At 44.2% G+C, this 15,589-nt stretch overlaps 1 protein-coding gene across 2 annotated transcripts in view; it reads right to left on the bottom strand.

Annotated features, from left to right (window-relative positions):
• Positions 1 to 15,589, bottom strand: part of DNAJC6 (DnaJ heat shock protein family (Hsp40) member C6) — a 51,171-nt gene that overhangs the window by 22,831 nt on the left and 12,751 nt on the right. For both annotated transcript variants that reach the window (XM_030494816.1, XM_030494815.2), the window contains 3 exons: positions 2,473 to 2,623; positions 1,551 to 1,600; positions 1,296 to 1,444 (listed from right to left, as the gene is read on the bottom strand). In XM_030494816.1, the coding sequence (XP_030350676.1) occupies positions 1,296 to 1,444; positions 1,551 to 1,600; positions 2,473 to 2,623 (350 nt within the window). The remainder of the gene's footprint in view (positions 1 to 1,295; positions 1,445 to 1,550; positions 1,601 to 2,472; positions 2,624 to 15,589) is intronic.

Raw genomic sequence — 15,589 nt, 5'->3', positions numbered from 1 at the left:
TCATCTCATGTATTTCATTGGGCACATTTCATCTTCCTGAGAAATACTTGGAGTCAGTATTTCTTAGCCCATAAGCTGAAAGTACAATATTTTATTAAGAGATGCATCATTTTCCTCCTGTGTGTGTCAAGGCAGTAACTTACAAAGCACCTCGTCATGCTTCGACAGCGACACACAAAGTCATCTGTTAAGCCATTGGGTAGGGAAGGAGATAAAAAGCACAGGGGATGGAAGAGTTACGGCCAGGTCAAGCAATATACCAACAGATGTTTAATGCTGGGCTTTCAAAACTAGATCTGTCTTTCTCCTCCCAACAACAGCAACGCACCAGAACCAAGCGAGACTCAAGATGCAAAGCCCTTGATACCTTTTAATTACGCTTTCCTGTTCATTTATTCAGATTTGAAGTCATGGCTGGTTACTGACTGCCACTGAGAAATTAGCTTCAAGTATGACTGAGTGATTTCTGGTGATCAGAGCAATTGCTGAAGATAGATACAGCTACACCTCAAATTAAAATTACGTTAGGCTTATGCTGCATGAGAGTTGCTTACCCTGACTGAGGGTTAAGCTTGGAAACTGCAGTTGCCTTTTTTTGTTGAAGGCAATGAGAAATAAGAAATTAAAGGGAGGAATCATCATTCCCTTGTGGGTGAGGGAAAGAACAGGAAGTTTTCTGAAAGATTAGATCTAATCTTGCATTTCACCAGCAGCATTTCAAAGAGATCTCCTCTAAAAGCCATTAATGAACCAGAGCCTTGCAGTGCTCCCATATGCTGTTCTGGTTTTAGAGAAGGAAACTGGGGCAGAGCATGGAGGTGGGTTTTGAAATCATACATTAATGGAAGAGCCAAAACGCCCCTTAGATCCAGTTTCCAGCCCTGAGCTTTGCCTGCTCAGGGCTCCTTCTTGATTGAAGCACAACTGAAGGATTGTTCAACATGAAAATAATCTACTTGCTTTTGTTGGTAATTTCTTTCAAAGCTCTTTCATTTTACTCCTAATTTCTCTGCAGCAGCTTCTAACAGCTATGTAGGAGCCAAGAACAGCACAGGCTCAACTTACTGCAATGTCACTTACTCTCACAGGCTCCTAAAACAAGCAATATGCCCTGAACTTTCAGGCTCTTTAATCCCTGAGGTATCAGCTAAAACCCAGAAATAGCCACATCATATAATTCCTTTTTGATCTCCTTGTATTCTACCATGCTCAGGATAGACAGAAACGGGACCTAGTGCCCCTTTTCCTAAGGGGTTTCACCCCCTACTCATGTTAACCCATCAGAGGACACTCACCCGGTTGTGGAACTTGGCACTGCGATAATACTTGGGTGACAAGTTGAAGACGGTATAATGGTCAGGATGTCTGGAATCCAAAAATGTCCGGACATCTTCAATGTGGTTCCTGAATCCCAGCTCAACACCTTCAGCCGGGAAAGACATCACTGGAAAGGTAAGGAGAAGCCAGGCTGAGCATGCACCATAACATGTTCATGGACTTCTGAACCCTGAAATACTACAAGTTGTATTTATCCACTAAGCAGAACTTACCTATGATTCTCGAGGTAATGTATGAAATATCTAGCTCCCCCTTGGTGTAACTAAAAGAAGACAAAATAGGAGACAGATTTTATGCTCATATTTACACAAGACAGCACATTACAGGAGCCACAAGAGCGTCTTCCCACAAAGATCTACTTATGACACAAGGAAAGAATGATCTTAAACCTGATTCTTTCTATTTTGTCATTATTCCTTAATCAGTAAATAGCTTCCTGCAGACAGTGACCCAGCCTTCCCTGCAACATACGCAATTAACTGGATGCAGAAGCTTGCACAAAAGATCCCTTTTCCCTTTTGTCATTAATTTCCAGTGTCAGTTTTCAGGAGAAATCTCTAGGAGTTTGCCACTTTGCAGATGCCTCAAAGCCTCTCAGGTCTTGTATGCATTAAGTTTCTTTAATTTATTGTAGCCTCTATCCCTCAGAGGCAGGTAGAGTGCCAGGAACAGGGAATGATGCCAGCAGAAGGTAATCAAAGCACCTCAGCTCTTTCTTCAATTTAAAAGGTGGCTTCAGTGAAAGGAGTGGTTGCATCAGCAAGCAAAGCCTCCTTGCACAGCAAAGGCAGGGCATAGAACATGAGCCAGTTCTCAGTGACAAAAGATTCAAGCAGTGGTTGAATAGATACACCCCGTAAGGGTCAGTGAAGGAATAGGAGACCAAGTGCTCCACATTCACTGGGGGCCTTTTCCAGATTTCAGGATGCTCACTTACTATGAAGCTTAGAAATTTTACTTTGGTTTCCCTGCTTCCTTGAGGCCAAATACCAACAATGAGACAGAATCAAAGTCACTTGTGATTTTCACCTCCTTCCTTCATAAGGTTAGCTGGAAGTTGTGCTGTGCCAGCTCAGACTGGCACTATGCAGCTAGAGATTTTACCTGCATTAGGCAGCTTCAGCTGTACTGTACCTGGCAACAGACTGCATGACCTTTGAAGATGTATCTTTCAGGGTATCCTTCAGGTTATCCTTCAAATTGCTGAAGAGTCTCCCTGCTCCTCCTTTGACCATATCTAGCAAGCCTCCACCATAGCTGGACTCCATGTCTGGTGATGAGGCACCTTTAAGGACAACAAAACAAAAGCCAACATCACTTATTTGCAACAAACCCACCGCTCTGTCCAGACCAAACATATTTACATGTGCTGCTGCACGTCAAGCATAGGGCAAATAAGTTTTACTTATTAAAGTCATGATATTCCAGAGATGAGAGATGGCCCATTCTTGCCAGATGTGCTCAGAAACCACCATCAACTCTCAGCATTGCATGTATGTTGACTATTTAGTATCAGTATAGTATAGACAACCATCAAATATCTCCCTCATCCCTCAACCCAACCAAAAGCAAGACCAGTTCTGCACATGGCTAGTTTGCTGATCATAACCAAGACCAAACCAACAACCACCTCCACAGGGGTAAGACAAAGGCACTAGAATGTATGACAGCTCTTCAGGGTCACAATCACAGCTGCCATTTGACTGCAGATAGATGACTGAAGGTTGTCTTATGACTATCCATTTCTATGGCTATAAGAGAAGTCATTAGAGGAATTTTAGGTCACTTACAAGCTCAGTTAGGTTTGCTTGAGTGGAAGATGATCCAAGTTGGGGGTTTGGCACGAAAAGGAAGTTCGGGAATTAAATATTCCAGCAGAGAACCAGAACCTTTTTGGATATTTGTATGTTTGCAGCCTTAGTACAGGACTCCGGGAATTGCTAAGGCTAAAGCAGAATAGAGCTGACCTCCTTGATAAGCTTTCCTTTCACAGCTTGAAGTGACACAAAACTGCAAAGTCAATAGGAGACTAACACAGACCAAGAGCCATTTGAAGTGTTCTTTTGGTGGGCTGTGATATGGCCTTACACCTCAGGTATTTGCATTTTGCAATTAGAATAACTATTCCACTGTCTTAACCAAGAACTGATTTTTACAGCCTTCCATATTACAGCAGTGCTGTGCTAATAGCATCATTCTTTGAACAGTTCAAGTACAACAAATTGGATGTAGACTTCAGTAAACGTGATTTTGTTTTAAAGCAGAGAACCATTTTATCTCATAAAATGCTATTTTAACTGCTGATTAGCTACAAATTAAGCTCCTGCCTACTTAAAAATGGTTTTCTGTTCACTAGGCCTTGACTGTTTTGATCTTAGCAAACTTTAACTACTAAATGTATAATTACTTTAATTATACATTTGTTACCTCATGACGCAAGATCTGCCTGCAGACCTAGATCCTATAGCACAGCAAATGAAGCAACAAGCAACGTACGTAAAAGCATGCCACACTCTCAGGTAGTCCCATAATCGAGGTGGTATCTACTAAGAGTTGCCTTTCCCAGAGCACCCAGAAAGTCCAAGAACATTTGTCCCACTCTAGACCCATGAGACAGCTGCTTTGGAAAAGGAACATGTTGGTCATTATTACTCACTCTGGTGCCCAGAAATAGGGAAGATTTAGCATGGTTAATGCAGGCTGGGGCATTGCCAGTGCTTGTTATATATTTTATAAAGAGACCTTACAGCTATCGCTTCTCTGGCTTTACAGCATGTCCCTAAGTGGTGTTAGATACATGCTACTGAAACATCACTCACATAATCAGCACTATCAGAAGAAATATTTTAGAGGCATTCAAACTATTAAGAAACAGGTTGGATGGGGCTTGGAGCAACCTGCTCTAGTGGAAGGTGTCCCTGCCCGTGGCAGGGGGTTGGAACCGGATGAGCTTTAAGCTCCCTCCCAACACAAACCAGTCTGGGATTCTGTGATGCTCTGAAAAAAGCTACAGCTAAAAAAGCTCCCACTGATTTACTCTATAGATTACCAAACCCATTTAAATGGCATTCACTCTTTCAAACCCAGAGTGAGCTATCAATAAATATAATACACATCTTTAAACTGGAGACTATTAGTAAAATGATGCTATTTATTCCCCTATGCACAGAGGGTGCTTAATGCACTCTGATGTGGTCATGCACCTGATGCGCGTGCTAGAGCAGTAAAATTAGAGGCCATCTCTTCTCCTCTGCACTCTGCCAGCTTCAGAACAAATGATGCCTTCTCAAGGCACAGGAATATTTCTTTTGCCAAACCACTTGTAAGTATCTACTTCAAGTATGATTAAAAAAAATGAGAACGAAAGAAAGAAAATCAAAGTGGCTTCCAAGGACGGAATCAGTGTTTGACCTCTCTTCAATAACTTTGTGCTAGAAGAGCCAGGGGTAGAATGAGGAGGTTTTGTTCAGAAGGTACTTTCAGTTCTGTAGGTCAACTTTTAAAAGAAAGGAAGGCAGAAAGGTGGTGACTTGGAACAGGGAAAGGGAGGACAAAAAGGATCAGGGGACCAATGGCACTGGGCAAGTTGTTACAGTTGGAAATGCTAAAGGAGAGCATCAGAGAGGCTTCAAGAGTATGTAAAACTTAGAATCTTCAGAAATCAACCCTAAGAGGGGAGGAAATAGCGAGGAGGAAAAACACAGAATGAGAATTTCACTATATTTCTAGAAGCAGCAGCAATTAATTCCAAGCTTACTATGTACACTAAACCAGAGAAAGGATGGCTAATGAAGAAACACAAGCTGGTGATACTTAGCCAAGAGCGCAAACGTGGTATTTAGGATTTAACACGAGATAGGTATTAGTTAGCCATTGTGGAAGCTTACAACGCAGCAGCATTTGGTACTATACCCAGTGCAGTGATTTGCCTGGGTATCTTTTAGTTACAGAATGAGAGCAGCATCCTCAGGGCTGACAAAGTCTTTCTCAGTTACTAGGAATGATACAGTCTTCACAAACTGTTCATAGCAGAACAAAATAAATATATTCAAAGGCTCCTTTGCTAGTCAGCATCTCCTACAGAGCCTAACGATACAGAAAGGGGCAGAAAGGGTTAATGCATTAACACATGAACCTGACAATATATACAGAAACCCACAAGAACAGCCCCCAAACAGGTTTGATTAAAAAGGAAACGTAGCCTACCCCTGCATTTTTTGATGAATAAAACATTTCTGTGCTAAGTCTCTCTTGTAAATGGAGACCTTCAGAACTCCTGCAGACCTTTTCAAAGGACTGGGGTTCCCTAGGCCACGTGCAACAGCCACCAGGACAAGGAGGTCTGAGCCTCACATCCCACATGTCTTCTGTGGAAACCAGCCACCTGGCCAGGCATCACCCACCACCACCATTGCACATCCATGAAGCACTCTCAGAGACAGCCATCCTCATAAGTTTGCTCTTATGGAGCACAAAAGTCCTGAGAAAAGAGACTTAAGTTTTCCCTCAAGCACACTGGTCAGCCCACACAGGACTATGACCTATCCTGTTGTAGAAGGAGGACCAAGGACATTCACTGAGTCCAAAAGGATGAGCCAGTCGCTGCTCCCTCTTGGAGCCCAGCAGGAAGGAGGTTCAGGTTTCACCATGCAGATAAGGTGATCACCACTACCTTGGTCAGGATATTGAGTTAGTGGTGTAATAGCACTTCCCTGCTCGGAAAGATCTTCCTACCAGAGGTGGGTGCTAAACCCAAAGGAGAGAAACAGTTCTTCCCCTTAGCACAAAGACAAAAGGCACAGGACACCCCATCCCTTCCCTCCAGGAATTGCATCCAATGTGCCCATTCACTTATCCTGCAGCCAAAGCCAAAATTAACCCCCACAGACCCCATACGAGTCCCAGAAGCATCTTCTGATACAGCAGAAACAGGAGCTCACAAGCTTGACTGCACAGAAATAGCTTGCTGCAAGTTAGCAATGCAGGAGCCTGCCATATGGCTCGGATCCCAGCTCTTGGCATGTTGACACACAGCTGACATGGGCTGGAGTTGCTGTCTTGAAGTCTTGTTACAGAGAATTAGCCTCTATGAGATGCATCTTGTTCCTTACAGGGCAAGAACTCTTTGTTAACCCAGTTATTGGATATTCCCCAAAAGACTCAGTACACTTCAGAGACGAGCTTCTGACCTGTATTTGTAGCACAGGTTTCAGAGGGATCACTTGCTAACAGCAGCCTTTTCATTTCCTAATAAAGGAACTTCTAATGTAGTGGTTTTACTGCTGCCTGAGATGCAAGGGACAGCTCTTCCTCAATAGCTCTGTAGGTGATGGCAACGACAATATCACTGAAGCACTTCAAGTCAATGGGGCAGTGTGGAAAAGAGACAACTTCATTCAGTTGACAAAGTGAAGTTTGTATTTGTTCTGGGTGAAGATATTTGCTATGAGCTAATGCTCACTCCGAGAAGAGGCTACTTTGTGTTCAGGATAAACCTCCAGCCATCACCAAATAAAGTGACAACCTGCTGCACCTCCTTACAAACGCTAATATATGTCATATAGTAGAGTTCTTATCACAGTCCTTTCTCACCATCAGCCCTGTACCGGAAGGTGTGAGCAAACCTCTTCTACCTGATGTCCCACTGTGACCTGCTCAACAATGGCACAGGAATTACTCCAGAGTGACATGAAGTGCTTTAACAGGACAGCTCTGGGATGTTGGGAGCTTGCAGAGAGACCAATATTTACCGATAATGTCAAAGAGACCTGCTGTCATCTGTCTTCCCTTAATAGGGCAAAAACATCAAAGTGTCTATAGTAGCCAAGTGGAAAACTCATCTTCTGCACACAGACAGAGGAAGAAACTGCACTGTATCCTGACGGGAAATATCTCCCTCCTCCCGTACCCTCACAAAGGGCCACTCGCCCCAACTCCCCTTGCTGCAGTCCCACAAGCAGTGATCATGCTCAGTCTCAAAAGCAAAGACACTTAAACCAGTCCAGCTCTAAAGACTGAGTTTTGGACCTAAAAATGGGTGCATAAAACTTGTGTGACCCTGCGTGATGGGGGATGCTTCAGGACCAGCCACCATCTCCTGCAGCCAGGGGACCATGGGAGGACCAGCAACAGAGGGTTCCACGCACCACCAGCTGATGGAGATGCTCACTGGTCAGATCAGGTAAGAAATACCTGATTTAGAAGCTGAGGACGTTTGGAAGATGAGGACATTGTGGTTCTTATCTGCCTGGGAGGCCTCTGAGCACCAGCCTCCCTCAGGCAACCCACAAACCCTCCAAACCACAGGCCATGAATTCCAGCTCCCCAGGGAATTAAGGGGGAAATGAGCAGACATTTAAAAGGCATTTAAGACCGTGTCAGTCTGCAGATTTATGCTGATGAAGCAATATTTAGCTTGAGAGCAAGGAGGTGAAAGCAAGACGTCTAGAAACTGAAGTGCTGCGTTTCGTAGGTTACTTATCAAGAGTAAACAGACCCTTTTTTGCCTGTAAAGGGCAGACAAAAAGCAGACATAGGAAAGGAAGCCGGTTTACCTCAGTCTGCCCAGACTATATATAACAGTATCTTCAATGTCAAGTTGTATTTTTCTTCCCTCAGAGAGCTACTGCCTGTGTTTTCTGTAACGATGGAATGAGGAAAGAACTAAACCTTCCCTGCTCCTCACCATGGTTCTCATCTAGAACAGCATTAAAGACTTCATGTTCCACCCTCCCAAAAAGACGTTAGTTTGGGAGTATTAAAGGCTCCTCTGTATTCTCTTTCTATGGTACCGTGAGAGCCTGACACAATGATGAGAAAAAAACTTGTTAGTCGCTGCGTACGTGTCCCAAATTCCACATTTCTGGAAGGTTTTTGCCACTTGCTGCAACCTTCTCCTTCCCCACAAAGTATTTTGAGGGGGGAAGGGTTGTTTGCTTGCCTTTTCCCCCCTAGACTATTACCAGGGCACGTCATGAAAGGGGAGCAAGGGAGCCTTTGTAGAAATGGCCTTTTAAAGGTCGCCAATCTGAAAGAAATTGAGCCATTGTTGTTGTGGCTTCGGCAACAAAGCCTGAATTGTTTTTAAGGAACACTCAGCAAAAAGTGATACTATTTGTGCTGCTGCCTCCCCCAGCACCCTGCAGCCGGCGGAGGAGCAGCCGCAGCTCACGTTCCTCCTGCAGGCAGCGATCCCAGCAAAGCCTCTGTGACACAGGACGTGATTTCACACCAGCATTAAGGGATATACAGCCAGGCTGCTGTGGCCTCATCATCATAGAATGGTTTGGGTGGAAGGGAGCTTAAAGCTCATCCAGTTCCAAACCCCTGCCACGGGCAGGGACACCTTCCACTGGACCAGGTTGCTCACTGTATTTACAGGTTTACCTCAGCATTGCAGAGCTCATGCAGCGTGTGAAGGGGAGGAGGAGCAGCCCTGGTGTAGGCACTCCTGCCACATTATTAGAGCATCCTCATATAGGCACCGCGCGTATGGAGGGGTATATGTGTGTAAAAAATGGACAGACAACCAAAGAGACCCAGACGGAGCAGAGTCCTCTCATTCCTGGGTACCCTCGGCACCCGCAGGTACCCTCAGCCTTCCCCACTCCTGCCATTCCCCACACTAAGTCTTTCTTCCATGCTCAGCACTTCATCTTTCAGGGTATCACAAAGCAATTTGCAGACATTACTGGAAGGGTTTAAGCTCCCCTTTCAAGGGGGAGGGTGGTTGGTATTTCTAAATGAATATCTCTGGGCAGGTGGCTCCTTTACATCCAGTGATAATCGATAGCCTTTAGATCTGAGTGCTTTGTCAGCTACACTTTAAGAGCACAATCTCAGCACCCTAAAGCCCAGTCCTCCCTAACTTTCCAGCACGTATCTGTCTTCTGGACAGCTGAGCTTTATCATATTTAAGCAACTCTCTAAAACATCTATGCTATTATATGCACTTACATCCTCTCTTACATCAGACGTAGCCCACATGTCATAATTACATCAACTTTTTAACAGGCACTGAGCAGTGGTTTACAATGGGGCTGGGAAGAAATCAGGAGCAACAGAGGCAGCTAAGATAGTGATAGAGGGGCATTTGGAGGGAAGGAGAGTGCTTCTACCTGCAGAAATTACTTGGGGAGTTGCTCAGACTCACACAGGCCCTGAAAACTGATTATTTTCCTAATCTTTTTTGCTACCAGTCTCATCTGTCCCCTCTTCCACCACTGTCCCAGATTCCTGGTAAATTCCCTACTAGGCTGAGAGCATAGCTACCTTAAGGCGTTATTCTGTAAAAATAAACAGCAAAACATGTGCAGAGTAGAGCTGCAGGACAACAACAGCAGAACAGGCTCTAAACCTTGGTAACACCATCACTGAGACCCTCAACACCAGGTTTCACTGATCCTGAAGCCTCAAAACGCATAGTGGAGGCAGGCAAGCAGAAGGCTGCTTTAGCAAGTGTAATCCCCAAGAAAAGAGGTTAAAGCCCCTGGGAATGACTTCGGGCTGGCCAAAGGGCAATTTCAGAGCAGGCTGTGAAGATGTTTGGGCTCTCTAAGGGCACAGGGAGGCAGGAGACGCACTACAAGCCAAGGAGCCTAATGCAAGATAAAGGCTCATCAGATCACAAGTCTCCCCTCAGAACACAGCCAGCTCCAACACAGGAGTAAAGCCAGAATCTTTCAGTGTTCAGCATAGACCCATCTTGTGATGCAGACAACCCAAGCATTAAGAGATCTTTAATAATTCATCCAAATGAATGAGTAGTTGAGGCTTTTTTGTTGTTGCTTGGGTTTTTTAACTGCAGCTTTCCAGCCTGGCACTGCACCTATCCAGGCCTTTTGCCTGGAACAGATAGAAACTGCCTCAAGACTTTAAGATGCATTACTACCTGCCCAAGAGGTTCCTGGCAGCTTTGCCTCTAACAGACGGGTGACCCCATTTTGTTCTGCCCTTCTCACTCCCAAAAGCTATGAGCATCCTTTTCAGATGAAGTCAGGGTGGGAAAATAAAGCCATTATAAGTTGACAAGGTGCTCAGATACTACAGACACTGGGAGAAGGAGAGGCAATAAGAGGCACTGAGAAGCTCCTAAAGGAAATGCTTTGGAAAGGAGCAGATTTTGGTTCACATATTAAGGAACTGCTGGCATGGGGAGATTTCTGTGTATTTCTGTTGGGCAATGCACATCCCACCAGATGCCACAGTCCCTTTCTCTGCCCAGGCTTGGACAGGGTCCCTCACCTCCCTTGGGAAGCACTAGAGCCACTGGCACCACATTAGCACTCTGTAGGGTAGAGAAGCCCGAGAGCTTCTTTTTTGTGCTTTCCTATGATAAAATGCAAGAACTAATATTGTATGAGCCCAAGGCTTTTTATTTGAAGGTTCATTTGAGACTGCCCAAATGTAAACTTCATGGGAATGCAAAGAATTAAGCTATTTCTGCTTTTTCCTGAGAAATAGTAAGTAAAGAATGCTGCTTGCACCACCAACTAAGCGATATGGAGGATTTCCATGAAGAAGGGGGTTTGCTTCCTTGTTTAGAAGAGTAGTGATGCTGGGGGAGGGGGAATCACCCCCCAATAATGTGCTAAATTTCTTTCATTTGTTCTATATTTTCCCTTATGAAGCTCGTCCTGCAGTGAACAAAACACATGTGAGGCTGGAATACTGAACTACCAGCACAATCCATGAAATTGGTCTTTGAAGTTGATTGCCATTCTCTCTGCTTCTCCTCCCTGTCAAAACAACAAGAAAAGCACTACTGCCAGCCCCAAACCATTCAAGTGTCCAAAACACCCAACCGAACAAAAGAGTTATTAAACCCAACCTCCCCGTTTGAAAATGCAGCTAGAAGAGAATACAAGACAACATTGTCAGCGGCGGTCTTTGTCCCCGTGCCAGTGACATGGAGATGTCTCTCTTCTGACTCAGTGAAAAGGAATCGCCAGAGTACAAGAGATTATGTTTGCAAGTGTACAACAGTTCAAGAAATCCCAGCTTCAACATTTGCTATTTATTTAAAGCGCTTTTCTTTTGTGGTTACTCTGCCCAAGGAAGCACATAGCACAGGCAAGCCTATCCCCTGAGTGTTTAAAAGCTATTCTGTAGATTGGCTCGTTTATAAACACCACACAAGAGCACAGAAAGAGGGTTTTTTTTCCTTTTCTAACATGTATCGTTGCTGTTACTTTTATATCTTATTTCCTAGAACCTCTTCTTCTTTTAATGCTCAGCCAACTGCTAAGAAAACATTATTGAATGCCACAGCAAAAACCTAAATAAATTGCTGCTTCTCTGCCTGCTCCTCATCTTGTGAGCACTTAACACTAAAGACACCAATTTGTTTTCTTAACTCACAATGGTTTGTGTCCTGACAGCTTAAGCTCAAGTCTCCCCTTATCTCTCCTTCTCTCCATCCTCAAACTTCCAGCCCCAAGTCCAGCACGGTTTCTGGAGGAACAGGCAGGTAGCAGTAATGTATAGGTCCCATTAGAGCTACGTGCTGTGATCACATTACTGTATTGCATCTAGCATATTCCATAGAAGCTGCTTTAAACACTACATCAGGAGCTGAACATTCAGCAGTTAAGGGCATGTGCTAAAGTTGCACAGAGCTCACTCGAGGCGTCACAGAATCCTAGAATCCCAGACTGGTTTGGGCCGGAAGGGATCTTAAAGCTCATCCAGTTCCAAGCCCCTGCCACGGGCAGGGACACCTTCCACTAGAGCAGGTTGCTCCAAGCCCCTGTGTCCAACCTGGCCTTGAACACTGCCAGGGATGGGGCAGCCACAGCTTCTCTGGGCACCCTGTGCCAGCGCCTCAGCACCCTCACAGGGAAGAGCTTCTGCCTAATGTCTAATCTAAATCTACAGGTAAGCATGAACAGATGACACTGTGAAATATAAATCTGAGATTTAAACCACACACTGACCAATATTTCATTCTGACTGGTTCAATTCTGGCAAAGTTTAAAGCAGCAAAAGGCAAGGTCATCACACCAGCAGCATCAGATACCAGCAGTAAACTCATACAGCCACCCTACCTGAAATAAAGTTTCTGCTCTTGGCTCCTTTTAGCTAAACCGAAGCTTAACAGCAAGGTGCTCAAATCACTGTGGGCAGGAGTTTCCATTTATGCTGCCCGTGAGCACACAGGTACACCAGGCTATACCTTGAGCAACTTAAATCATCACTACTTCACTTTAACAGCCTATGTTAGTGCTCCTCTGCATGGCATAGGTGATGGTGGCAGAAGAATTTTTAAACAAACTGAATCAAGAAGCTTTTACCAGTCCCAGAGACTTTGAAAATCTGATTTTCCCAGGCTCAGTCACTGGACACAGCCTGGCCAGACCCTCCATCCCAGTGCCAGCACCCCCAGCACACTGGCATAGAGCCCCTCTGCACCATCTCCCTCCCAGTCCTGATCAGATCCTGCCTTCCAACAGCATCCCCTTCCTATATACATGGTGATCTTAGTTCCCAGCTTTTGTTTCCTTTTTCTTTCAAGATTAAGTAACACCAGTCCAAAAAAATATTAAGCCAATAATCATAAGTACTCAGAAGTTACAGCAAAGATGTAACCACTGATTATTTTCATTGCAAGAAGCTGTTTATGAGATTGCAAACCCACACTAAGAGATGATATTTTAACATCTAATACTTTAGTTAAAGAAAATTAATAGGCAAACCCCGACTTTCTCAGCTCATATGAGTTAGTCTCATTGCAGCAATAGCAAATACAGCCACTGACAGCAATTTGCCCCAGAATTGCCAGCACTTTGCCTGCAGCACAAATCCTCACCTGTCTAACTTCTGTAATTGCTTCATCCACAGGCACATCTTGCAGAGAGCAAAGGCCATTTTTCTGTGCCTGGAGAGCCTTGCCCTGGTGCAGATGAAACTTAATACGTAGGAGAGAAAAGGAAGGTTCGATTCTCCAACTATTTAACATAATTGAAGATGCTATTTAACTGCACTGAGGCAGACAAACCACAGCACTGCACTCACAGCCTGCTGCACCCAGTGTCCCACATTGCCTGGCGACACTGAGTTGTACCTCAGGACAGCTTCACTCCTCAGCTGCAAAGAGCCATTTCAATAACTCAGGCAGCTGCTGGTCCCACCACATGAGAAACCATTATTTAAACCAGAAAATAAAGGAAAACCAGAAACGTAAGGGAGGTCAAGTGTGTGGGAAGCACATAAAACCTTAAGGGCTTCACCTTCAGGGTTTGCCACCTAATGACACAGACGAGAGGCTCCCCTGCCCCACCAAAACCCAGCAGCACACCTCCCTTGCACTGTCATGAATTCCTCTCACTCTTCTTCCCAAGGAACTCAGGTCTCTTTTCCCAGCTGGTGGGCTTGACCACTGCCTATCTTTGCAATTTAGACTTTGGCATCATTAGTGGGAAAAGTCTGAAGTATTTATAACATGAATATATTCTCTATTTTAAAAAACAAAGCCCAGAAGGTGGGTGGTGTTTTTTCCTTGCTCCTATTAAGCCAAATCCCCAGCCACTTGATTTTCCTGTCTCTCTCTCACACTGCTTCCCATTCCCCCCAATAATGATCCATCCTCCCACTGCATTAAAGATAAATCATGTCGCACAATTCATGAGCAGCTCCAATTACCAAAGCACCAAAAATCACAAGCACACCTGAGGTTCTTTAAGCTTTCATAATTTCATACTTGACAAAGAAAAATGTTTTTGTAATGAACTGATTAAAATTAGGCATTTATCAGCATAAAGTGTTCAAATGAACAAGGCAGATACAGTATGGAGCTCAGGTTTAGAATAGAGCATCACACTCAATACACCTGGTTTTAATTTCATGTGAAGATTTAGAATCACCTACCAAAAAGCCCTTATAAAACAGATTAAACATTAATAAACCTATAAATTTGATTCAAGGGCCATATTAAGGCCTGAGGTTTGATGCTGCTTAAGTATCAGGTGTGTCATGTGTAGTGCCTGTAAAATTTAGGCAGTGAGAGTACCAAAGTGAGCTAAAGAAAGCAAACTCTGGTTGGCACAGATCTCTCCACCATTAGCTTCCAAATCTCAGGGACAGCCCTTGATCAAGCCGAGAAGGTTAAGGGGAGAACACCCTAGAAACTGATAGAGGGCATTAACACAATTAATGCTGTGGGATGTCTTGATAGTTAGAGCTGAATATTGCACAAAGCCTCTAAATGAAGGTATTTTCTAGTTATCCATGAGCTCGTCAGGGAGTTGACTGGCTTGAGGAAACCAAACAGAACAATTGCAACAGCAATGCTCAAATGATACGCTGAGCTGGTGCTAGACAAAAGCTGTGACTTCACATGAGCTGCAGCATGCTCCCACACTGTCTGGATGCCAACACCATCTTCCACCACACTGACACCTTTGGTTCTTAAAGTTCTAGGAAACTCATTCAGGTAATAGCTTTAATGATAGACATTAAGCTGACCGCAATATCTAACCATCTCAGCAGATGCCAGTGTGAGAATCCAAATAACTGTAACACAGCAGCCTACTGTGAGTAGGAATCTACTGACAGATACTGTGATTACAAGCAATTGTAGCAGAGATCTCACAGCAGCAAATTCAAATGCATTTCTAAAGTGCGGGAGTAAAACAAGTTAAAAAACAAAGCCAAGCCTCAAAAGAACTCTTGAAAGCAAATTCAGATGACAAGGAGGGGGAAGAGGAAAACACAACTCTTATTACAGCAGAGCAAATATGAAAACAAAATCAAGGTAAGAATCTCCCTTTCCAAGTCCAGACATAGGTCATTAGGGGATTTTTTCCCCCCCTTGGGAAAAAGGTTGTTTTAAGGCGAAAACCTTAAACCTTAAGGTTAAAACCTTAAACCAAAGGTGATATATTTTAAGTACTTGCTGAGTGCCCTGGACCCACCCCTTTCTTTCATGAAGCAGTACAGGTATTGCTGCAAGATCACCCCACTATAACAGGCAGACATCAAATTGAGTCTCCCACAACCAGTCAGGGTATCTCTTTGCCCAAGTTTGTGCTTTGGAAGTTCTCCATAAAGGCTGTAGATGTTCATAGTGATGGGCACATGTAACCAACCAGAACCAGTTGGTTTGGAGAGATCACTTAAAAGCCATCAGATGAGCACTCTCGATTACTGGTTATCCAGGCAAATTTGAGCCTGTGATTTAGAGGTGGAGAGCTCTCTACCCCATTACCAGTCATAAAGACCATCTGGTCCCCTACTCCCCGATTAAAAATGGTGC

The sequence above is a fragment of the Strigops habroptila genome, chromosome 8, assembly GCF_004027225.2.
Source record: "Strigops habroptila isolate Jane chromosome 8, bStrHab1.2.pri, whole genome shotgun sequence".
Taxonomy (NCBI): Eukaryota; Metazoa; Chordata; class Aves; order Psittaciformes; family Psittacidae; genus Strigops; species Strigops habroptila.
The sequence above is the reverse complement of the archived record's forward strand: the minus strand, read 5'-3'. Positions and strand labels throughout refer to the sequence as shown.